At 40.1% G+C, this 24,568-nt stretch overlaps 1 protein-coding gene across 1 annotated transcript in view; it reads left to right on the forward strand.

Annotated features, from left to right (window-relative positions):
- Positions 1–24,568, forward strand: part of FAM135B (family with sequence similarity 135 member B) — a 211,968-nt gene that overhangs the window by 185,516 nt on the left and 1,884 nt on the right. The window contains exons 9-19 of the mRNA XM_054818307.1: positions 1,693–1,742; positions 5,127–5,282; positions 7,421–7,494; positions 10,949–11,103; positions 12,153–14,226; positions 15,979–16,145; positions 17,411–17,502; positions 20,083–20,180; positions 20,483–20,634; positions 21,179–21,289; positions 23,754–23,867. Of these exons, the coding sequence (XP_054674282.1) occupies positions 1,693–1,742; positions 5,127–5,282; positions 7,421–7,494; positions 10,949–11,103; positions 12,153–14,226; positions 15,979–16,145; positions 17,411–17,502; positions 20,083–20,180; positions 20,483–20,634; positions 21,179–21,289; positions 23,754–23,867 (3,243 nt within the window). The remainder of the gene's footprint in view (positions 1–1,692; positions 1,743–5,126; positions 5,283–7,420; positions 7,495–10,948; positions 11,104–12,152; positions 14,227–15,978; positions 16,146–17,410; positions 17,503–20,082; positions 20,181–20,482; positions 20,635–21,178; positions 21,290–23,753; positions 23,868–24,568) is intronic.

Consider the following 24,568-nt stretch of genomic DNA (forward strand, 5'->3'; position numbering starts at 1 on the left):
CAATATATATTTCCCTTCAAGATATCCTAAAACTCATAGAGTGGGAAGAGCACATACTGTGTTATTCATTCTAGTTTTGAGAAAAAAAAAAAGTGTAGCATTTTTATTTGCAACTTATGAGCTCTCAGGCAGAATCCAACATGCAACAAAACTCATGCTTCAGGCATCTTGGTTATCAAACACATTAATAGATGATTTGTGTCTCACCTGGACAGGTATATAGGTTGGGTGATGGCAGTTATGTACGGTTGGTTGACCACAACTCGAGAACTACCCATGTACAGGCTTTCTAAATACAATTAGCTTGGTTTTCAAATGACTAGTGGTACCAAAGCGGGCACTTCATTTGCAAATGTGCTTGTTGTAACGCATGCAAATTTGCTAAATGCAAATACAGTTTTTTGCCTCACGAGAAGAGCGCTGTTTGCATCATTTTATTCACAGTCTGAAAATCCATCAAAGATTTGATTTTAAGGTGAATCTTCTGACTCCTGTTGCAAAACTCAGCAAAATCATGGGACGTAAGATTCACACAGTATGATGAATATTAAAGAAATGTTTATATCTGTCTCCTTACAATCACTGGGGAGAAACAGGCCCATTTAGGACAATAAAATATGTTGTCTGACAAGTAGTGCTTTCTACCTTGGGATGGCATGAACTGCACCTTGTATTTGCTTACTTTTTTCCACTGACCAGGGGGAGAATGTAAATGACTCATTCAGTTGTAAACATCTGTATCTGGTCATATTAATCTCATAATAGGTTTCTAAAGATAGTTAAGATAAATCCGAGACTATAAATCTCTGCAGACTTTCTTAATTCTTTTTTCTAGCTCCCTAAGTAGTAGATTAAAAAAAAAAAAAAAAAAAGCTTAGTTTAGACATTAAAAGTGGGAATGATTGTTTCCAAACTTTTACCAGCTGAGGATGTAGCTTTACAATGCGCTACCCATCTCAGTCTGTCCTTTCCCATTCCTTAGAAGAGTCATTTGGGGATTGGGAAGGGTATTGGTAGTTCTGCTTTGTTTCTTTACGGATTCTATTTGAAAGTTCCGCATTGCAAAATCAAGCTGCCAAAGTTGGACAATTGATTTATGTCCTTCTTTGCCTTATAGTCTGTGGTGCATTTAAAGTTGAGTGTCCCTGTGCTGGATTCTCTCAGGACTACATCAAAGCACTGCTGCTTGCTGTGGGAGTGGAGAGGTACTTCACACTCCAGAAGGCAGTACAGAGCTGCCTGATCTTTTACTCGTCAGACATCTGGTATGGCTTACACAGTCCTGCGTAGCACAATAGGGAGAACCATTTCTTGCACATCATATGCTCAGACTTTGCAATGGTGAGACTTTGCATTCAGTTCTGGAGTTGGCCATAAATACCACAGGCTAATGAGCAAATGTCTAGTAAAAGAGAGGGTAGACAATAAAAAGCTACATTCTGTTGGCTTTGTCCTGACAACAACCTTCCAGAACTTCTACAGGTTTAGTGGTCCAGGTTACATGGGCAGAAGTTGTACCTGCACCTCTACAAGGACAAGATGGGTTGTGGAGTGCCTGCATCCGAACAGAAACTTGTCTGTCGGGGAAGAATATCAAATGACCTATTTCTCACATGAATAAACAGCAGAGCATTAACATTTCACAGCTACTGTTCTCAAATCTGATTTCTTTCTTTGTGTTTTTTTCCCTAGAGGAGCTATCTGTAGAGGAGACGTTGTCCCAGCTTTGTACGGAACTACAGGTATTTTCTTCAACAGAATCTGCCCATACTTTTTTTCAAGTCTATTTTTCAAGTGCACTGAGACAGCCCAGTCACGTATCAGAGTGGGGAGAAAGGGAATTTAGTGCCAGCAGAAAGTTTGTTGAATGTTTCTTTTTCCACCAACAATTTCACATAATTTTGATCAGTCACTTACAAGGTGTTTCTGTCACTTTTAACAAGTCACCAGCTGGATTGCTTTAACATCCTTCAATGAGCCTAGCCCTGAGTGTCAGAGTATGCAGAAAAAAAATTATTTGGGGGTAGTTTGCAATTACAGCTTTTATGCTGACAGAAGAAAAAGATCCTTTGGCAGGTTGTACAACCGTATCTTTTCAAATAAAAATGCCTAAATGTGTAGGGAGGCTCATGGGAGCAAAAAAAATGATTTTGGCAGAAAAGTGACTGAACTACTCTCTTGAACTTGCTTCTGCCATGTTTATTTCAAGTGAGGCACAGACAAGTCGTCAAGGGTGCCAGGAAAAAATGCAAGCATCAGCTGATCACTGGGGAAAATGCTTTGTAATCAGAGATTTAATAGATTTGATTTGCTCAGTTTATTAGCCAGAGGGGCAGCATAGGGAAGCATAGGGAAGAATGACAAAATAACAATTAACGGAGGGAAGCTGAAGCCAAAACAAACTGGAAGTACATTCACACTTTAGTTACTAATAGTGGACTGATGTTTGTCAACCATGGTGAAAAATGTTTGAAATGACAAATTTCTTAATTTTAAGTCATGACGGATACTTTGCAAGAAAACTGATTTCATATAAATTTGATTTAGAGAAACAAAAGTCATTTGGCTCAGCTCAACTAGATTTAGAAGCTGTAAGGGTAGAGGAGGTCAGACAACACAATCTAGAGTCTCCTTTGGACTTATTTTCCAAATTGGCTTGGCATATATCAGAAAATGCCAGCATTAATTTATCTTTATTTTCTAATTCCTGCCCAATTTTTGTTCTCCCAAAAAGCTTATTGACTTGTTTTGCATGGCAATATTAATAAAGCCAGACTGTTGTTTGAAAGCTGCAGGGAACAGCTTAGCAACAGATAGGTGAACACAACAGCTAGAACAGCTGGTTCTCTGGGCTGTTATAAAAACTTTGATTTTCCTGTGCGCCATGAAAACATTTTGCCTTCGCATCCTGGGTTGATAAATTTCTATCCATCTGTACATAATTTGATGATAAAGACAGTGAATTTGCAGAAACTCATAAATGTTGAGATCTTGTACAATATTGGTGGGACATAGGCGCAGCATTGACCATCACTGCAGTGTAAGTGCTGAAGTCATATGTACTTCTGTATGGTGTACAGATTAGTATTGGCAATACTCTCCCAGTATTTTGCCTCTAGGAGTATGTGAACTGAAACCATTTCTTTTCAGCAGAACATACGAAAACCAGTCATTTATAAAGGAAGAAAATACTATTAAAAACCACACAGAGAGAAGCCTGTGGGGTTAGTCTCCCATTACCACTGTGTTACCAGAGCCAGGTCCATTTTCAAAATTAAATACGAACAAGAGAAGAAAAAAAAGTGAGTTTAACCTGCCATAGCTTTGTATTCAGTCCAAGAACACAGCAGATACTTAAAGCAGTAGAAAGTGGAAGGGAAATATTTTTTTAATTGTGTGATTGATTTGTAAACAAACAAACAAAAATAACTCCTCAAAAAACCCTCTCAATTTGTTTTGCGTGACAGTATTGTTAAAGCCAGACTACCCTGAGTAGGGCTTGGAAGGTGCAATCACAGGGAACAGCCCAGCAGCAGGTATGTGAATGGAGTAGCCAGAATCACATTTGTTGATCATTTTAATTGCTGGGTTTTGCTCTGAGGAACTGAGTCCTTGGGATTTGGCCTGCGTCGCTAGTGTTGATAAGCTCTGGTCCTGTGTGTGGCAGTGCAGACTCTCAAAATTAGTAGTAGGCATTGTCTTTTCCTTCCTTCCTTCCTTCCTTCCTTCCTTCCTTCCTTCCTTCCTTCCTTCCCTCCTAATATGTTCAACATGTTATAAACCAATACACTAGAAAAATACCCATCATACACCTATTCCTAGTGTAGCTTGCATTAATAATGCATCTTCTTTGAAGGCTGTTTTCAGTTTATGATGTAAGAGGCTGCTTACTGATTAAAGAAAAAAAAATAAAAATTGACATACAGCTTATAAAATTGAGTGGAGTACATAATGTAGTGCCCTGACTCTGCAAAGAGAAATATTTGGGCAGAATCTTTTGTCTACCAGCATCCCTTTGATTTTTCCAGTACCAGAATGGGTACTGGAGCTTGTGCCATTTTGGACAAGTCGTTAAAACAGAACGACACCCAAACAATGTAAACTCAGTGACAATATCTGTGCTATCCACACACACATTATCTCTGTTTCTTTCTCTCTCGCACAGACAATTTACTTTTAATCACGATTTAGCTTGCAGTGTCACCAATCTGTAAACTACCTGCATAATGAAATGGGAAAAATAAGCAGGCTTTCAGCTAGGCTGCAGTCCTAACCAAAAAAAGGCCTGGCCAAGAACTGATAAGCGATTCCTTTGTTATAATTTCTGGAGTATTTCTGGTAGTATTACAGGTTTTGTGGAAGCAGGTAGGGACCCTAGGAATAGATGGATGAAGGCTCAGTTCTCTACTCTTTGTGCCAAAACATGGAGGTAAAATGAAATGTCTGTCTCTTGTTAAAGAAATGGTGAAACCAGGGAGATTGATATGCAGAGACTTTGCTGCTGACATGCACTTCCTGGGCTGCAGAGCTTCAGCGCAGAATTGCAGCCTGGAGCTGGAGGGCACGGAGAGCCCCAGCATGTCCTAGTGTGGGAGAGAAGCAAGAGCAGACTCTGAGATGTCTGTTTTCATCATGTGTTGAGGACAGAGTGTTTTGGTTTTGGGTTTGCTGTTCATCCCCCCCAGTCACCCATCTGGTATCCTAGTGTGACATGGCTGAGAAGGCTGCTTTTGCTATGAAAAAGGAGATGATGGGCCATGGTTTATTATTTCAGAGCATCCAGCACCATCTGGTGGATAATTTGGAACCCACTTTGATTTTTTTTTTTTTTGCCCAATGACTATATCTGCAGTAAAGTGTCTGCAAAAACTGAGGCTGTTTCCACTTCTTGCTCTCCAATTGTGCAGCTAAAACCCTTTATGCTAAAATATGTGGCTTTTAAAGAGTAAAATCAAAAGTCTGACCAGCTTTATCTGGGGTAAAATAACTGAAAATAGTAGCTTTAATAATAATTCTGAATCAAGAGTAATTTTTCTTGTTGTTCCTAAAAGGACTTAATCTAACATACAAACTGATTTTCTTTCATGACACTGTCTTGATCTCAAAAGGTCCTTTCTCTCCTCCAGCTGCTGAGCAATCCAGAGAAGATAGCAGAACAGATAAGCAAGGATCTCACCTGGCTTTGCTCCCACCTCCTGGCCCTGTGGACCCAGTTCCTGGAGGTGGCAACGCTCCATCCAGAAGTCACAGCTTATCTGACTCAGGAACATCACATGCTAAGGGTAATGTGAAGAAGTTAAAAGAAACTTCAGTAATGGAAATGTCCTGATAGACATTAATGATTTTCCTGGATAGAAATTACCTCCTGGCAGAAATTAGTGATTTACCTGGATATATATTTCCAATAGTATTCTGCCCATATGAATATTTACTTGAAATGGGGTGAGCAGGACAAGAGGTTAAGAAGAGGTGAAGCCCAGGATTTGAAATTACAGATTTCAATTTCTGCAATGAAGGCTGTTGCTTTTATGGGACCCAGGATCCTGTGTAAAATGAGTGCGCTTTGAACACCGGAATCACACATGGAACAGGAGGTGGATAGGAAGAGGTAGATATTGCCTGTACTCGGTAGATATCCATAAATCATAAACATTTGTTTTAAAAAGCATAAGCATCCCAATGACAAAAAACCCAAAAAGATTGTTTCAACTTCTTTCACAAAACGACCATGAGAAATATAGATTTGTTCTCTTCATTATGTCATATATATATATATATGGTTCTTGCCTTTTTCCTACTGAGGAGAAATATTAATATTGTTCATGTGAAAATTGCTTCTTGAACTTGATGATAAAGAAGGCACAAAAGCACTTATCTTTTGAGGTAACTTTGTCAGATCTGCTTATCTGATTAATTCAACAAGAGCTGTGTCTTCCATTAGGACATTTTTGGTTATTGACCAGATATCAGTTCAGCGCATCACCATGGTCTGATCTAATCATTAGAGTAGTGACATAGAGAAAAGAGCTGGATTCACCTTGCTTAGCTTTAGGAGTCTGCAGTGTAGGTATTGAGATCTCAGCTTACGTTCTGGTTCCTGTCAAAGTCAGTGGAGGTCTGGTTACTCTCCAGAGTGACCAGAACAACTCTCTGTTTGCTCTCTCCAAGAACATGGTTGAGCTTGAAAAAAAGGAGGCATAAAATTCCAGAAGAGGTGACTGAGTGACTGATGCTGAGAGTCCCCTGGCTAGTTTGACCGCGTCTCCCTTGACTCTGAGAGGACCTGGGTGTCTTTCAGGCAAAGGACCCAATTTGTCTGCTCCCCGCTCCAGCAAGGTCAATCCCAGCCTGGATTTTTGTTCCAGCCTCGACTGATGTCGACTGCCTGCTGTACCCTTGGCAAATTACATACGTTTGCATGCTTCAGTTTCTCCTCCCCCATATAAACTTTGTGTATCGATACTTTCCCAGCTCTGGAAAACAGTTTCAGAGCCCAAGATGAAAAGTCATACTATTAAGATACAGGCTTTTTGAAGGGACTTCTTTTTTCCAGAAAGGCCGTTTGTTAAAGCACAGCTGGGATTTGGGGAGGTGCCAAGATGCTATGACATATGCTTTTTGCTGCCATTTTCTGACACTGTAACAGAGGTCATTTTTACAAATATTATTAGTAATGTATGGGCTGCAGTTTAACAGCTTAGTACATTTGATTGCATATTATGCTTGATTCATTTAAAATCAAAGCTTATTCCAGGGCAGATAGCAGCACTGAATTTTTTATAGCTTATTTCACACTCCGTGCTCTGCCAGCCACTTCAGATCCGTGACTCTTTTGTAATTGATTATTCAACACTGAACAGATCCATGAAGATATTTGAAGAGCTCTCATTTGTAAGTATCATGACATAGGCAGATGTGTTTCTACCATGATAGGTCTTATTCTTCTCTGGACTGATATATAAGACCTCCTTTGCTCTCTTGGGAGTCACTGTGCATGTTCCCATAGAAGAGATGATCAGTCATGAATTGTTCTAATTTAGTAACTCGCTCCACTGCTGCTATATGGTTGGCATGGTGGGAAAGGAAGAAATCTTCCCCACTTTAAGAATACAAGGGAAAATGGTAAATTTCACAGCTTTTAGAAAAGTAGTCGGAAGATGCAAGTAAGCGAGTCTTGATTTACTGTCAAGGGACGCTTCTGATCTCCTGGCAGAATACGCAACACCACCAGCTGCTTTGTGCAGGACTGGGAAAGTGAAGCACAATTGAGCTCTTTGGATTTTTCTGTCACCAGAGTGGTGCAACACAGTCGGAGCATGCTAAGGAATCTGGTGCTGACCGTCCCTGCTCTGTTATTAGCCTGATTGTACTTGGCACCTTTCAGTACATCTTAGGTTTAACTTGTGTGTTTCTGCCTCAGGTGAGGAGATTCTCAGAAGCCTTCTTCTACACCGAGCACCAGAAACTTGCCGTGCTCACGTTCCAGGAAGGACTGTAAGTAACCCGTTAACCCTCCCCTGTCACTGGAACGACTGAAAATGTAGTTTAAAACATTTTGTAATCAAGACTGAGGTATTTTTCTGCCAGATATGGAGGAGTTTGGTTTGAGAGAAGTCACCAGGTCTGTTCTAGCTCCATATTGTAAAACAATTGAAATCAGTGTCAGAAGTAAGTGACTCCGATCAGGCCCCAGAAATTATTAATTTCAAGATTCCTATATTCTAGGGATACAATGCAGGAGATCCTCTTTCCTCACCTCTTTTCTCAGTTGCAGTTGGGTGCATTGCTCTTCAGAGCGCATCTCCACCAACACCACCAGCCTTAGGGCAGGCAGAAATATTTTTTTGTATCTTTCTTCAATTAGCTTCCTAAACAACTACACTGGATCCAGTACTGGTACTTTTAATGGGAAGTGACTGCTGACAAGCAACAAAAGCTTAACATTTAAAGATTTGCTTTTTATTGTCCCTAATATACATTTTTGGGAGTAGGCAGTCATGGATTTCTTTTGGTGTTCAGTCCAGTCCTACTTTCTATAGCAGAAAGGATCTTTAAATGCAAACGGGAGCATTAAACAGCCAATGCAAAGCTGTGGATGTTCATCAGATAAAGCAGTGGAGGATGGGAATGGGGAATACCACCACGTAAGCTGGAGGAACTGTGGGAGTGATGTGAGCTCAGGACTGGTAACTAACTGATCAAGAATTAACAGCGCAAAAAAGTTTGGAAAAACAAATGTTGCACTAGGCTGCATTAATAAAAACATGGTATAAAACATTGACAAGGCTTCTGCTTGACACTTCTTTCTTGGAATCAAGCTGGGTTATATGAGGAGCCAGTTTTAAAGCTACACCAGGGCAAATCCTGTCTTCACTTTTAGCCAATGATCCCAAGTGGAGCACATGGGTAATACTCGGGACCTGACCCCTGAAGGCAGAGTTCAAAGAAAGGTGCTCAGATTTTAATTTCTGAATAATGATGGATGTCTGGATTATTTGTCCACTGAAACAGCCTGTCACCATGAGGGGACCACAGCATTACCAGTGTGGAAACCCATCTTTCCGAAGGGGCTTAAAGGCTATGACATCAGGCCCTGTCACGATGGTGAGGCTTGAGACATCTGCTTCTGACCTAGTGCAAAGAAGAAAATTCTTTCTCAGAGCTGTCACTAGGGACATTAGGGCTGATTCGGTGTTGATGGAAAGGGCCATGACTTCATTAGTGGATGGGTTGTCCAAGGCTACCTCGTTCTGCCAAATTAGAGCAGCACCATGGCTGCAGGGGACCAGCTGTGCTCACTTACTCCTCCGACGTCAGGTTTTAAGTGAGCTGTGTACAAGGAAAACCCCACGTCAAGATCCTGAGGTGAGGGCACAGACAGTCATGGCCCCATTCAAGCAAACATAACCCTGCACAGGGGGAAGTGTAATTGCATGAAGAGCTTTTAGTTCTCCAGGCAGCCACAGAAGTAGCCCATTTCCTACAGATATACATAATTTTTCCTCAGTGATTATCAAGGAGGCTGAGAAAAAAAAAAAGTAAAGTAGTTTCCAAACTTTAAAAGTTGACCCACGTAGTTAATTTTGGTCTATACAGACTCATGGCAGAATCATGTTTTCTTTTCGATTATGATAGATGATGTAGTTGGAAAAACAGAGTCTTGGCTGCCAGAGTATTATTAATGTTGGGGGTGGCAGTAGGGAGTATTAATTGGGTTCACCGAGTCTCCAGGTGAGATCAGCTCTCAGACTGCCAGATTCTGTACAACCACCTCAAACAGTAACAGATTTTTTCCCCCAGTTCTTTCTTCCTTCTTAGCAAACAAGAGCTTTTTTTTCTTGCCTCCTGTACTGTTGTGAGTTCTGTGTGAGGCCATGCACCCACATGCCTGGCAGCATTTGACTGCTTAGACAGGAGACGACACACCATTTTCAATAGGTTGGGTATCACACAGAGTGGGAGCCTCAAGCAGGTGACATATGCTCCCTTTTTTTAACAGAAAAAATATTTCTTCTCACACCTTTCAATATCAATGATTCATCTTTTTTTTTTCCAGAGATTGGTCTCAAAGCAAGGTTAGTTTATTATTTTTACATGTGGTCTTTAGTAAAATGCTGATGCTATTAATTAATAAGTCAGTGAGAATTTTATCACGGTGCTAAGACTTAACTTCAAACACCCAGGTGTTGCTGCAGGCAACAATGAGCAGTTAGCTGTTTGTGACCCCTGTCTGAGTCATGTTTTAGCAACCAATAACTTGTTTATCTTTGAGGAAAAAATAACTGGCCTACAAGTAAGGGCAGATGACGGACAGCAACAATTATGTTCTGAAGGTGAAGCTGATGTACTGACCGGGAGAAAATATTTGTGTCTGAACATTGGACTCTTCCATGCTGGTTCGAGGACAGGCCAATTGAATTACAAACATGTTGTTTGAGTTTTGCTTCATAATGTATAAAGTGTGGGGTTTTTCCAGTTAACTGTCACATCGTGAATACCTGCCTTCTGCCAATGATAATCTGAAACATTGTCATTGGGCTGTCCTATGGGATCTGTGACTATGGGATCAGCTTTCAGTTGACTGTCTATGAAAACCTTGTTGCCTTCCTCTTTATTCTGTAGGATAAACAGACTAATTTATCAAAGACTCCATAAAAATAAAGAAACTTGTATTTCATGTTTTCCTTGGTTTTTGAGGAAGATGCTTACATAGGAAAGCTCATCAGAAGTAAAAATTATTGTATTTATTATAGACAAACCCACATCTGTATGCCAGTTTAATGTCACATACCCTGATGAAAGCCAGGTAGCTTTTTACATGTCCCAAAAGATGGAAAGAGACAGTTATCCTAGTTCTCCCAAAAGGCAGTAGCTGAATATGATGTGTCTCAGCTCTTCCAGATACATGCGTATGTGAGATATCACAGTGCTCTGAGAACTGGTATAAGTGAGGTAGAGGGCCTGCCGTGCATCCCTTTGACCTCGTTCTTCCCTGTACTGCTCAACCAAATTTTTAATTATTGCTTCCTCCATCTGGGTTTTGAAACCCTTGCCACAGCCAGAGTGACAGACCTCTTTTCCTGACCAGAAAGCCAGCTGAGGGACCCAGTCTCAGCCGGCTGCAGTGACCCATGGGAGGACAGCATGGGTTATGGTGCCTAACAGAAGACTGTGGCAGAGGCAGCTGGAACAATTTCCAAAAAGGGACAGAGGTTTTACAGGGAAGGAATGTGCAAGTTGTAGGAGTCTCTAACTGGGAGATAGAAATCAAGTCACAGGAAACCTCCTAGGAGTGCTGGGTACCCCTCATCATGCAGTACTGACTCTACTTTTAAACACATTGCCTCTGCCTTCTGCCTATACATCCAGCATTGCTGCTGGGCTTGCAGGAGTGATGGAGAAACAGCACGGTAACCTCTCAAACACTTCTTTTGTACTTTGCTGCCAGGATCCAAAGTCATGGACAGATTTCTACAGAAATTCGTAATTCGGAGTATTTCACCAGCATGCCCCCGCTTCCAGCAGAATGCCTTGACATAGATGGGGACTGGAACACACTCCCAGTTATCTTTGAAGATAGGTACATGGATATGCCTTGCAAAGGTGAGTGGAACACCACAAGGTACAGCTTCATGAGACAGCTGAGTTGAGGGAGATTTGCTTCCCCAGCCCAAGGTAAGCAATCTCACATCCTTTGGGCTGACTCTGGCTTGGATCAGAGACTGATCCATTATGTGATATAGCTGATTTTTTCTGTTTTCCCTAATAGAAAACTAAAGTATTTCCTGCAACTTTGTTTTTCATCTTCAAAGTAAGCTGTTTAGTTACAAGAGCTGGAGGCAAAATCTAGAAAGAAAACAAAATATTTTGGATTTTTGTTACAGCACAAATTTAAAGAAAAAAAACAGCACTATGAATTTCATCCTCAGTGTGACATCTAGTGGTAAGAAAACTCAGAAGAAATAAAACAAATTTCAGCATAAAGCCCAACATTGTCCCTGAAAGGCAGCATTGCTTTCCAAAAAATATTTTCACCTTGAGTACCCAAATCAAATTTTTAATTAAGAAATTATTTAGTTCCACAGATTTGTACTAAAACCTCGTAGCCCTTGTTTCCCTTTTCTTTTTACCCAACTATTAAGATTAGCAAGAAAGCAATATGTATTAACATCATAGGTCGCCATAGTCTAGTAAATATGGCCAGTCGTCCAAAGTTTCCACTCTTCCACAGTTATCCAAGTGCCTAAATTTTGACAATGCTCATTATAGATATGTAAACTAGTAAACTGAGTATTAAATTGACTCACAAGCAAGAGCTATACTATGAACAATGTCGTATGACAGCAGGACAAAGTGTCAGCTCTGTTTTGCTTACCTGTGCTGTAGAAACTAGCAGTTTAGATATAATTATACTGAGGAAAGTATATTTTATTGATATTGTCTTCTTTGGCCTAACTATAACTGTTTAGTGATATTAATTCTTGTTAAATGCGCTCTGGCATTTGCATTTGTCATATGCCTCTGATTATGTATAATTTATATTATATATATATATTTATATTATATAAATATAGATACTTTTTTAGGCCACATCGCTTTGGAGTAATTTGTTGTGTTCTTGCAGGTACCACTTATGTTTTTCTTTTTTCCAGATGAGAATTTGGAAGTCTTCCCAGATTTTGAAGTTCCTGCAAATACCCAAAGGGATTTAGTAGATGGCAATGAAGATTTTACATCAAATGATGCCACTGCAATAATGAAAGGAGACTTTGGGAAAGGTACTCTGATAATATACACAGATAGGATAAACAGGAATCCCTCCTGCATATACAGTGGTACTGAAGGTGCTGCTTATACAGCTAAGGGTTTAAACCAGTACTCCACATCTCAGGTATGTACAGCGAACAAAGAAGGCCAAAGGAAACCTGAAAATATTTTTCTTTCAGCTAAGGAAACTACTTCTGACTCAGAGCCAGGCAATACAGAATGTACATCAGAAGAATTTAAAATATCCAAGGAAGTTTTATTAAAAGACAATAGCCTTGCGGCAGATGTTACCTATGAAGACACGAAACCTAGCAATAAGGATTCCCACGAAAGCGAGCCCGTGTTAATTGTCAGTGCTCAGTATGAGTGTGGAGCATGTGGAACTGATGGCTTGGAAAACAGGACTGAAATACATAAACCAGCTGAATCTGGTCATCCTGAGACTAATTTCACTTCGTCTGAGCTTGCACTGAATGAGTTAAGCAGTCTTGAAAAAACAGGAAATCCAGACACCAAGGCTCTGCTCCCCGTTTTGAAAGCTTTGCCCACCCACAGCTTTGAAGTGAAATTGCTCACAAAGGAGCAACGAGGTGAGGAGTGTGAAGAATTTACCCTGCTGTCAGGGGTTATAAAAAGATCCTCCTCTATAATATCTGATTCAGGCATTGAAAGCGAACCAAGTTCGGTGGCGTGGTCTGATGCTCGAAGCCGGGCATTGGAGCTGCCCAGCGATCGAGAGATCCTGCACCATTTGGTACGAAGACATGCCATCCACCGAAATTCCCTGGAAGGTGGCCACACAGAAAGCAATACCAGCTTGCCCAGTGGGATCCAAGCGTCGCTCACATCCATTAGCTCTTTGCCCTTCGAGGAAGAGGAGAGGGAAGTGGAGCTTACCAAGCTGACCAAATCTGTCTCAGCTCCTCAGATCAGTAGCCCAGAAGAGCCTGCGGAGGAGGTGGATATATCCAAACACAGTGAAGCAACCTCAGGAGATTCAGAAGGGAACTTAAAAAGTTGCACAGAAACAGAAGGTGGAGGTAGGCAATTAGTTCTGGACTTTTCTGGGTGTCAGATCACCACTGAAAATGGACAACTAGAACCAAGAGGACATCCCAAACCCTCTGTCAAACATGGTAGCAGTAACATTGAGTTACAAGGGGAGGAGGAGAAGGAAGGTTTTCCAGAGACTTACAGTAGTTTGGAAAGTGCAAGACCACCCGTTTGTCCAAAGCAGCTCAGAGATAACGTCTCTGAAAGCCACTCACTGGAGAGCAATGCTGAGTGCAGCTTAAAAACACCAAGGGCTTGTAACTACTTGGACAAAAATATAGATAAGTTTGATACATGCATCAAGGATCCAAAGGATAAACTTAAGCTGGACTGTTTAAAAATGCAACAAGGTTTTTACTCCAATAGCAGAACTTCAGGTGAGGAGAGTTTCTCACAGAGCATAAAGCTGGTACCAGATTTTTGCTATCCTGTTCCAGCTCCTTCAGAGACCTCAGCTGAATTTGGCTCAATGCAAGGAGAGTGTGGCAGCTCTCTTGGTGATGAGAGCCCAGCAGCATATGCAGAAATGCAGGGGTTACAAGAAATCGAGCTCAACAACTCACCTGCGTCAGCAGACCCTGATGCAGGATCCTACCAGGCTGAATATCCTCAGGAACCCGAGAGCCAAGAGCAGAAACTTGTAACTAATGGCACCGGGTTTCACTCAGCGACGGCAGAGGGAGTAGCGCTGGAAAGCAGAAAGGCTGTTGATGTCGTTAACCTGTCTGTCTCTTGCACAGCCACGTGTCTTCCCTTTTCTTCTGTTCTCAAAGAAACCCCTGCTATGGTCGGCTTCTCTGCAAAGCAGGCTGCATTCCCTATCACGCGTCAGCCTCTGGGCTCTTTCGGAGTTGTCTCTTCTAATTCAAATGAAGTAGATGAAGAGACCAATGAAAGGATGCTGAAGTAAGAATGTCTAATTACTTTCTTCATTAATGTTACTATAATGCCAAGAGACCCTGACAAAGTTCAGGGCCCTAATACAGTAAGCATAGGGTAAGCTTGAGTTCAGAGACATCCAAAATAAATAGTCCAAAGAGACAAATGTTTTATATAGAATAAATAATCTAAATAAACAGGAAGGATGAAAACACAGAGACACCGAGATCATCAAAGATGGAAGAAAATTAACTCTATCCCAGCCAAACTCACCACAAATACTTGTGAAAATCAGTAAGATTTAGGTATCTAAACAGTCTTTAAGATCTAGTCCTCCATGAAGCCGATGTTAACCAGACTTGAGTATTGATCCCAGATAGCTGGCTCATTCTGGCAGTGCCATAGCTTGTTTCTCTCTTCTGCTTAAATAATTGCACTCAGTAGCTAAACTGTGAAGCAGGAGCACAGATTGGCTGGTAGGATCTCGGCTTCAGCTTCTCAGATTGGAAAAATAGGAGAATTGGCATCTTGGGTAGCTGGAGAAGAGACTTTTTTCCTTCTTTTTTTTTGTTCTTCATTGCCCATGGCCACATCATGGCCTTGGTTTCGCGGTGGCCCATTTCACAGACTGACATGCTGGCACATGTATAATTTTGTTACACTTTGTTGTCTGTGTTGTACTGAGGGAAAACAGCAGCATGGGAATTTATCACCCCATTCAGCTGCCAAAAATGTTGGCTCTCTGCATGTGCATTCATTTGCAACCCAAGGCTTTATTTTCATTTTTTTGAAAGCATCTTGAGATTCGTTTTATAGACCCTGCTGTAAGTCCTGCTTAATCTAAGCACAAAATGCGTTCCTTCTTTGTGAAGAAAAATACTTAAGCATGCATTCATGCACATAAATCCAGGACCTCCAGGCCCATGGCCTGAACACTAGATTTTTCATTCTTAAGTCCCTTTAAAGTCAGTAGGGCTGATTATAAGTTATTGCTTACCATTATATCAAGTGGATTTAAGCTATCCCCAAGCTTTAAAGGTTTGTATCTCCTAACCTGGTCCATCCCAGTTTTATACCTAATTCTACACTTACATTGTGATTATTAATTCCTAAAAGCTCTAGATAACTTTTGCTAAGTCAAAAAGCCACTGAAGAGTTTGGCACCTTTAGCCAACAGAATGCTTCAGGGTGAATTAGTGTGTCAAATTTTAGGCCCTGAGAAGGAAAGGGGTTAGCTTAATTCTTTAAGCACTGAGCTGCTCTTCCTCTTAGCTACTAAATGTTTTCAAAAGAACTCAAAACCAAACCAAGCCAAACTTATTTACCATATGAGGTGCATACATTAACTCCACAGTCTGAGGAATGGGGAGAATACCTTCTATCTGCCTATAAATGCATCTGATGCTAGCAAAATGATAAATTTTTCATTTCAGTATCTATAAGACTGATGACATCGTTAAGATGCAAAATTGCTAATTCATTATCTTAGTCTTATTGTTATGGGCCACCGGAAGGTTATTTTTTTTGTAAATCCTTCTTTCCTCTGGCAGGTGTGAGGTGCTAATGGGCTTTAGCTATTCCCTGTATGTAGGAAAATCACTCAGATTTTCTTCCCTGCACCCTGATTTCTCTGAATCAGAATAGATAAGGAACAGTATCCAGGTCTCTTCTTGAAAGCTGCAAACATAACTTCTTGCAAAAACCAGCCTCCTCATTTATAGTTTGAAGGTTTATTGTTGAACACCCAGTTCTATTGTGATTAATTAATGTATTCTCCAGTTTTTATCAGGCCAAAGAAAAATTTAAAAAAGAAATGAAGATTGAAGGATTTCTGTACAGTGACTTATCTGTACTAGCTTCTGATATCCCATATTTTCCACCAGAGGAAGAGGAAGAAAATTTGGATGATGGAATTCACCTGGTTGTCTGTGTCCATGGATTGGATGGTAAGGCCAGGAGGAATTGCTGTTTGCAAGTCGTTTTGGTGTAAACAAGAAAAAGGGCAGATGTTCAGCAAGTATGAAAGAATGGAGAGTCTAAGGAAAGTATTTATCTTAGCTAAGTGTTTAGTCCTTATTATGTTATTCAGTCCATTGTAATAAAGGATCTAGGAGAATATTAAATATTTGTTCTAAGAAATGTGTGCTGCAACTTTATTTGTTGTTGTTTAAACAGAATTCTATACCAAAGTACATCAGTCCTGTGTACAGGAGGCAAGCATTACAGTAAATCTTCTTGGCTCTCTGCAGATGCTTGGTTGTTTTGCAGCATGTCACCAGGATGAAAACATTATTTAAAACCCCTCCACACTGTTATAGGGTAGATAGTGGCCAGCTTTAGAAAGTGGGAGAATAAAAATCATTATTCGCTGTAGAGGAAGCATGGCCTGGAATTTTTTAGATACATGCTTTTCTAAGCAGAAAAAGAGAAACGTTAAACTTAAAACTTCTCTTGACAAGTCATTGATATCAATGGCAAAGATGTAGGTGTTAACCTTGAAACTACGGAGAAGGAGGGATAGAGACTCTGAAATCTCAGGCATTCTCAGAAAGGTAGAAAACGAAGACTTGCTGGCTTGAGCAAGGACCATTTGCATTCAGTATCTCAGTAGAAGTGATGTCCTTCTCATGGGGTAGAGGTACTTCCTTTTCCAACAAAACATTTCAGAAGACCTTGGAATTTCCTGGTATGAAACGGGGCACCTTGCAAAATATTAGGAGCCTGACAGTATTTCAGCACTGGCTCTGATGCGAATACACAGAGGCAGGCTGCTCTGCATCTGAAGGCACAGCCCTGTACCCCAGCACACGTGCCCAGGTCCCTGGCAGGGCTGCAGTGTCCCCTGGGGGTCTCACCAGCTGCAAAGGTGGAAGGACAGACCTCAACCTTTTGTCTTTTTTGTCTTACCTCTGCTGTTCAGGAGATAGGGGACAGATTTATTCTGGGCCTGATCTGTGTCCTTTCTTCCTGCTGTTTATGCAGTCCCCAGCAGCAGGAGGTGAGGTCCACCCCCCCCTTGTGCGAGCTGTGGGCATTCTTGCTCTCCCGCTGTTTAAATGTGTGATCCTATGGTGTGGTGAGGTGTTTTAGCAGCACTTAGCAAGAGCTCCCTGGGGTCAGGATTTATAGGAAGGCGAATGTATTAGATCGACACTATATGTTAGTTATTTTTCTGTTGAATTACATCTTATAAAGTACCATTTATTTCTAGGTAACAGTGCAGATCTGCGGCTGGTAAAGACTTTTATAGAACTGGGACTCCCTGGTGGAAAACTGGACTTCCTAATGTCTGAAAGAAATCAGGTAGTACAGAGCTAATTTCTGTCTTCCTTTAGATCTGCTACAAGCTGTTGACATTGCTGAAACAGGGCCTTCAGCAAAGCATTTTCACCAGCTGAACGAAGCAAAAGAACTGGGGAATTCAGGGAATTTTACGTAGTATTTAGTGCAAAGGCCTGGTCCTGTTCTTGTCTAATTTGATAGGGTGTTCAAACCCACCAGAAAGTATTCCTAGCGTTAAAGTCAAAGGCAGTGATATTAGCACTTACAGGACTAGACCTTAGAAGAAGAAAATTGATTTATCCTGTCAGTTTGCAAACTTAGCAGCCTGGTGCCTCTGCCTGTTGGATGCCAGGCAGCACAGCACCGACAGATAGCAACAAGTTTAGTGATGCTAAATTTTCTGGAGGATGTGCAATATCCAGCAGGTGTTGCCACCTTCCTTTGCTGCATCAGCTATTGTTTCTCCTGTTGCAATGTTTGCTCGATTTATTTCGTTGAATGATAAAGAAACACCTTCTGGAAAAATTCATTGCTAGTCTAGGCAGAGAAACAGAAATGAATTCTGTGCTTTGCTCTGCGGTGAACCCATATTTATGACACAGAGGCCTAAATTTATGCACAAGATAAGGATTTCCAGTGCCAAGTCAGAAACATTGTTCTGATTTATACACAGCTGAGAAACTTGAGTCAAAACTTTCCAACCTTCTTTGTTCAACAGCTTTTATATTTTGAAGTGGCCAGTTGGCGTTAGCCCATGAACTTGCCACCTTGCAGTGCACATCTCTGTCAGCAGCATCTGTGAGCAAGATGAAAATAATGAGAAGACCACTTCAGGCTTGCATCAAAGCCTCTTTTCATGTTTTCAGAGGATGAAATATCTTACAACTTCTCTATTTAACATTATCCAGAGTCCATAATGGGAAGTTTTAGTGCTCTTATAATCTGGGAAGTTGGGGAATTTCTCATGGTGCTGGAAATAGGACCCATGTGGTTTGATGACTATTTGGATGCTGTAAAGCATCCTCCTACCCTATTTTCCCTGCTCTGAGAACCACACTGAAAATGACCTGAGAAATCAGTCATTTAGCAGAAGTTTGCCTTATAGGGGAAAATGCAAATAATGTTTTTTAAGCATTCATTTGTGATAAATTTGACAAGCTCAATCAGGCTGAGATGATAATAAAGGATGGAGATATTACCAGGTGAAATATGATGCTTGATGTATTTTGTTTATGATTAACATTCAGGCTGGTATTCTTCCACTTTTAAGCAACCTGAAAGATTTGGGATAATGAGCCTAGGAGGAAATAATTAATTATCAACAAAGACAAAACAAACAGGCAGGAGGTTAGTGGACTGTTTGTAGTTTATGAGAACATTTATTTTAAGGCTGTATTGTAAAGTGAATATGCTCATGTTTTCCTTTGCAAGAGCTGCAATTAGCAAGATGAGTTGTGTCACAAAAGCATTAATTACTGATATGTTTGCTCTGAATAGCTGTTCCAATATTTGATGATTGTTTTTGTGGCATCTCATTAGTTAGGAATTTGATTTAGAGTCCTGTTGGATTGCCAAATGACACAGTTTTGAATAAGATCTGCTTGCAATCGTATAGACTGGACAATATATTATTTTTTTTATTGTATCACAGCTGACAGTACTGTTGCAAGCGACAAACTGTTTGTCTCTCTCTAGCACTCATTCTCTTACTGATAACTGTTGAATAACAAACATACAGCATTTCATTAAGATGGCCAAATAATTTTGTGATTGCATCCATAGCATCAGCATAACCCGCATGTCAGTGTATAACACTGTAAACTATTTTATTGTAGTAATCTGTTAAATCCTAAATGCCAAAAGCTTTTTTCCCACGTGCAGAATACGGTGTCTAGGGCAGCTGAGCATTAGCGGTTCTCACCAGTGTCAAGTCAGGCTGCTTTAACATCACACTTATGCTTCTGGAATCACTCAGCCTAACGTTGTTAATCTTACCATTAATAAATTGTAGGTCCAGGTTTATCCTGTCATGACATGTGCTGAAGTTAGAGGCACAGTCAGTACAGGAAAAAAACACAGGCAGTAATTTAATTCCCTTAAAATATGAATTGCCTTCTAGAGGGCCCTATTTCCATGCTCTACGAAGTGTAGGGTTGCTCTGGTCCCAACTCGAGGTCTCAGGTTGTATTCTTGAAGCTAAAAGGTACAATACGGAGTCAAAGAGACTCTATGACAGGAAGTTTAGCCTTGCCTTACCTTACCTACAAGCTCACTGAAGACAGTGACTTTCCATGTGGGCCGTAATGCTAGCTATGGGACCCGTACTGACCCGTGGTATTGTTGTTACTGTTGATGCTTGTCTTGAGTAAGTTTGCAGTATTGGAAGCTATTTGCTAATAAACTGAAACTTCATTTACAAAGGAGAGCTACACTTTTTAGAGGACCTGGAGACTGAGAAAAATTCCCCCCTTTTCTTCCTTGAGCATGTATAAAGAAAATTTGGACTCGTTATTACTTTTCTGCTTGCATTTTATTTTGAAAATAACATTAGTCTGCAATAAGTGCAATATATTTTAATCATCTCATTCCATTTTTCACCAGACTGATACTTTTGCTGATTTTGATACAATGACTGACCGATTATTGGATGAAATTATTCAGCATATCCAATTGTACAACCTCTCCATATCCCGAATAAGGTAAGTTTTCTGATAGTTAATAGTCTGTAACTGTTTGAGTTACGTGAGCAACATTCAGTGAAATTAACTTTTCCAAAAGTGGCAAGTGTCACAAGCCATTGAATCAATGAGATGAATTTTCACATTGTTATAGATGGAAGAGTATCTACTAGGCTGAAAAAAAAAAGGTGAAATGGTAACTAAAGGATGATATTGTAAGCCCTGCTAGAGTACCCTCAAGAGCAATTTATGCCACCCTTATGTTTTACTTAAATAAAATACAAATGGTTTTTGTGTTAATGTAATTTTTTCTTTCCTGACAGTTTTATTGGACATTCCCTTGGTAACGTCATTATTCGATCTGTACTAACTCGCCCCAGGTTTCGCTATTACCTCAACAAGTTACACACCTTCCTGTCCCTCTCTGGACCTCATCTGGGAACCCTTTACAACAACAGTACTTTGGTTAGTACAGGTAAGAGTTAATGGGAAAGCTATGACTGGCTGCAGTCCATGGCAGAGTGCGCGGGAGAGCAACACATAGAGGTAGCAATAAATCGTACCAACATGACTTGTACACTGAAGTTGTGGAAAATATTTGCTGAGGACTTCAAACCCACACAGAAAAAATTGCAATGAGAGGGGCTTTCAGTATCTACTATGAGGTCCAGCACAGTGCTCCCTGGAAAACCCAAGGGTGTGCAGCCAGGACAGATGACCTTGCTTCCACTTCTTTGTATATTGTCAATAAAGAGAGGCATCTCCAAGGCTGAAGAAGACACTTATAGTGCTATGAGAATGGAATGTCCCACAGTTCAGTCTTCCTAAGTGTTTATGCTACCATGACATGGATAATCAAGTGAGACCCTTAGACTTTTCTCCCTGTTGATGAGCAATACAAAAGGAAACAAAGACTTATATTTAATTACAGTGCTACCCTTACTGTAGGCACATGTCTTTAATCCCCTTGGTTGATAATTAGCAAACAGGATAAAAATATGCACCAAATTTCATTCCAGGTCTATGGCTCATGCAGAAGTTGAAAAAGTCAGGGTCACTTTTGCAACTGACCTTCAGGGACAATGCAGATCTGCGCAAGTGTTTCCTCTACCAGCTCAGCCAAAAAACGGGTGAGTAAGGCTTGATGTGGCTGTGTAAATATCAAGGGCTATTCCAAAGGATTGTGCTGGATTGCCATATCCTCCAGGGAGTAAAGCAAATCTGCATTTTGTTGATGAACTTCCTTTAAACACTGATGCTCTCAAGAAGGGCTGCTCTGTCTAAAATCTAATATCTATTTTATCTGTGCATTTTTTCTGTGCCAGCTATCAGTGAATATATTTGCCAAACTGTTAGCACCAAATAAGACCTCCATGCTGTTGTAAGCATGCACCTAAGTTTATATTCTGTAAGCAAGAAATATCATTCTTGACAGGCCACCATCGCTTAATTTATGCTACTAGATGAAAACCATTTTTCCTTTTTTATTTTTTTTTTAAAGCTTAACATCTCTTGTCTCTAGGAAATATGACTCTGTGAGATGAAGAGCAAATTTTATTCATGTCTATTGTGACACCATTGTACTATAGAGATAGATGCATGGCCTCACACTGGAAAAATGATGTCTGCATAGAGATCTTTTTACCCCTTCCTTGGTCTGTCATGAATAAATGAAATAAATCAGGATTTTCTTAAGAACAGAAAGCAAGCATGATCCTTCTGTTCAAGCAAATATTTTCTTTTAAGAGTTATTTTTAATACTGTGTTACCAACCTGGTAATAAGTATGTAGTCAGAAGTTCTCTACTTGATATTTAATTTTTTTTTCATACTTATGGTACATTGCTAATAGGAAACAAAAACTAAATTAAGATAAACAAAGCTTCTTAATTCTTCGACTGACAGTCTTAGACATGTTTTATAATTTTATGAATACACATCATGACATAATCAATGATGGGAAGCTGAGGTATCTTGGCATTCTCTGAATTTCCTTATTTGAATTTTCCCTTTGATTCCCTGGCTCTCATTTCTGTGCAGTATGGTTGATGTCTGCTTTACTACTGTCATGTTCAAATAAAATTGGGTCTATGCAGGAAGCTCACATCGTAACTTCCCAAGCAAAGAATTCCCAAGTATGTGTTGTGAGTCAAAGCAATTCGTTGTTTGTTAGCTTGGTAGACTGGAGATATAACAGGCTAAAAATGAAGGTGTTGTCACTGCAAAAGAAGAAAGTAGAAATTTAAACGTGAAGAGGGTTGTCTGTAAAGTCACAATCATCCAGGTAGATGCTTAGGCAAAAAATCTGAAGTAGGTAGGTCCAGATGTGAATATATGAGCTGGCATACTGAGTCAAAATAAAGGTGCCCCTACTCTAGCACCCTGCTCCCAAAAGGAGTTGAGAGAACCTACAGATAGAGAAATATCAGAAGCAGTGTTATGCCTACTTTCCCAGATAAGTCTTTAATGCCTCCAGCAATTTCTGACTTTCTTCATAAAGCAGAAGTCCCTGCTATTTTTCAATCTCTTCAGATGTTCCTTGTGCTTGTCTTTAAAGAAAAAATAAACATTATTCCCTATCGAACCTCTTCACATAAGATTTTATATATGCTTACATTCACTGTTGCTTCTCCTACCTTTTACCTCAGACTGAAGTCACAAACAGTTGAGTTTGCACAAAAAGAAAATGATAGACAGCTTCAGCCAGGCTTAGTAAAGGCAGCCAGCAGGACTCTTCTTTGTGGTGGTGATGGTCAACTTTTCTATGAAAATCTAGAAATTAAAGGACTTGGTTCTGGGCCCCTTTCTCATAAGGGGGAGTGAAAGATGAAGGTAAAACCCACAGCTCTTCTGTGTTCAGGATACTCTCTGGACTAACAGACTAGATCATCTGTGTCCCTTTTCCTACTTTTCTTCTGAATGTGGGTGATCAAGGACTCAGGAGAACCACAGACAGGGCAAACAGCGAGAGCCTGTTTTCGGAGTCCATCAGTGGCCCCATTGCCTCTGAGAAGAGGGAGGATTCCTAATTTCCAGTACCAGCAGTGTGTATTTATCAAGGAATGCAGGGACTGGATCCCAAGGGTCCCTCAACAGTGATGTAATAGTATGACATCGTAGCAGTGAAGTTGGTTCCTCTTTTCTTCCCTCTCCTTTTTTTGTTTGAAAATTATACTAATTTGTTGTGCTATTTTTGAATGTAATTCCCATTCCTGTGAACACTTATTTATCCAAAACCACTCATTGACCATAGTGGGGCAGTACATGTGTTTCCAATGTTGAGAGGCATAAAAATTTGCAAGATTAAGGTTTTAATCAAACACTTTTTTCCAACAGAGACGGTTCTTACTTGTTTTGTTACACATAATTAACCTGGATGAGTGTTGATAAGCAACAAATAGTTCACAGAAGCAGCAGAAATGGGTTTAAGCTAGTAGGAATCTTTCTAAGCTCGTATTGCATGTTTTAATTATTATCATCTATTTTGCACTGAGATTTTCAAATATGTTTGAACATGAAGGAATCATGCTGACACTATATGTATTTTCATCACTGTGCATCATTGTGATAAATCTATTTAATGCATTTGCCACAGGTCTTCAGTACTTTAAAAATGTTGTGTTAGTGGCCTCACCCCAAGACAGATATGTACCCTTTCATTCAGCAAGAATAGAAATGTGCAAAAATGCACTTAAAGACAGACACACAGGTATGTTTAAGATCCTTTCTATATTTGCAAAGCTGTTGAGGAATTGTGTTTTTGTGTAACTGAGGTCATTGCATTAGAAAGGTTTTTCATCAGCATGATGAAATCTCAAATGTTTATTTGATAAGGAAGAAAGTGTTCTCTTCCCACTGGAAATGACTGAAATCAATAAAAGAAGCTTTTTAAGAAGCTCTTTGTCTGATGAAAACAAATTACAGTCAGGTCATAATCAAAGGTTTCTTACTGCTTCTTCCCCTTCTCTCTAATTTTTTTTTTTTTTTTTTAAAAAGTGATGATAATAGAACTAGTTCTTGACAATATTTTTCTGTAGTCTACTGAAATACTAGTATTGTCTCACCTTTGTTTCACATAATGAAATCTCTCTCAGCACACCCAAAGCTGTGAGTTTTCCCTTTGTTTTCAATAGCGTTTGGATGATTGCCAGGTAATTTAAGTGACAGATCTAAAATCCTATTGGTTTGTAATAAAATCTGTAAAGCACATCAGGACTTATATCATCAGAGGCCTAGCCCTCCTATGAGCTCGGGCTGTGTATTGTCCCAGGTATTGCCTTTGTTATTAGCAGTATCTCTCATTTATAAAATGTTTCATGGCTTCAGTTTGATATCACTTCCAGAAATAATGTTCAATGTCATTTCATACCCGTTTCACATATGCAATTACCTAGAAATGGAGGTACTCCT

Source organism: Grus americana, chromosome 2 (assembly GCF_028858705.1).
Source record: "Grus americana isolate bGruAme1 chromosome 2, bGruAme1.mat, whole genome shotgun sequence".
Classification (NCBI taxonomy): Eukaryota; Metazoa; Chordata; class Aves; order Gruiformes; family Gruidae; genus Grus; species Grus americana.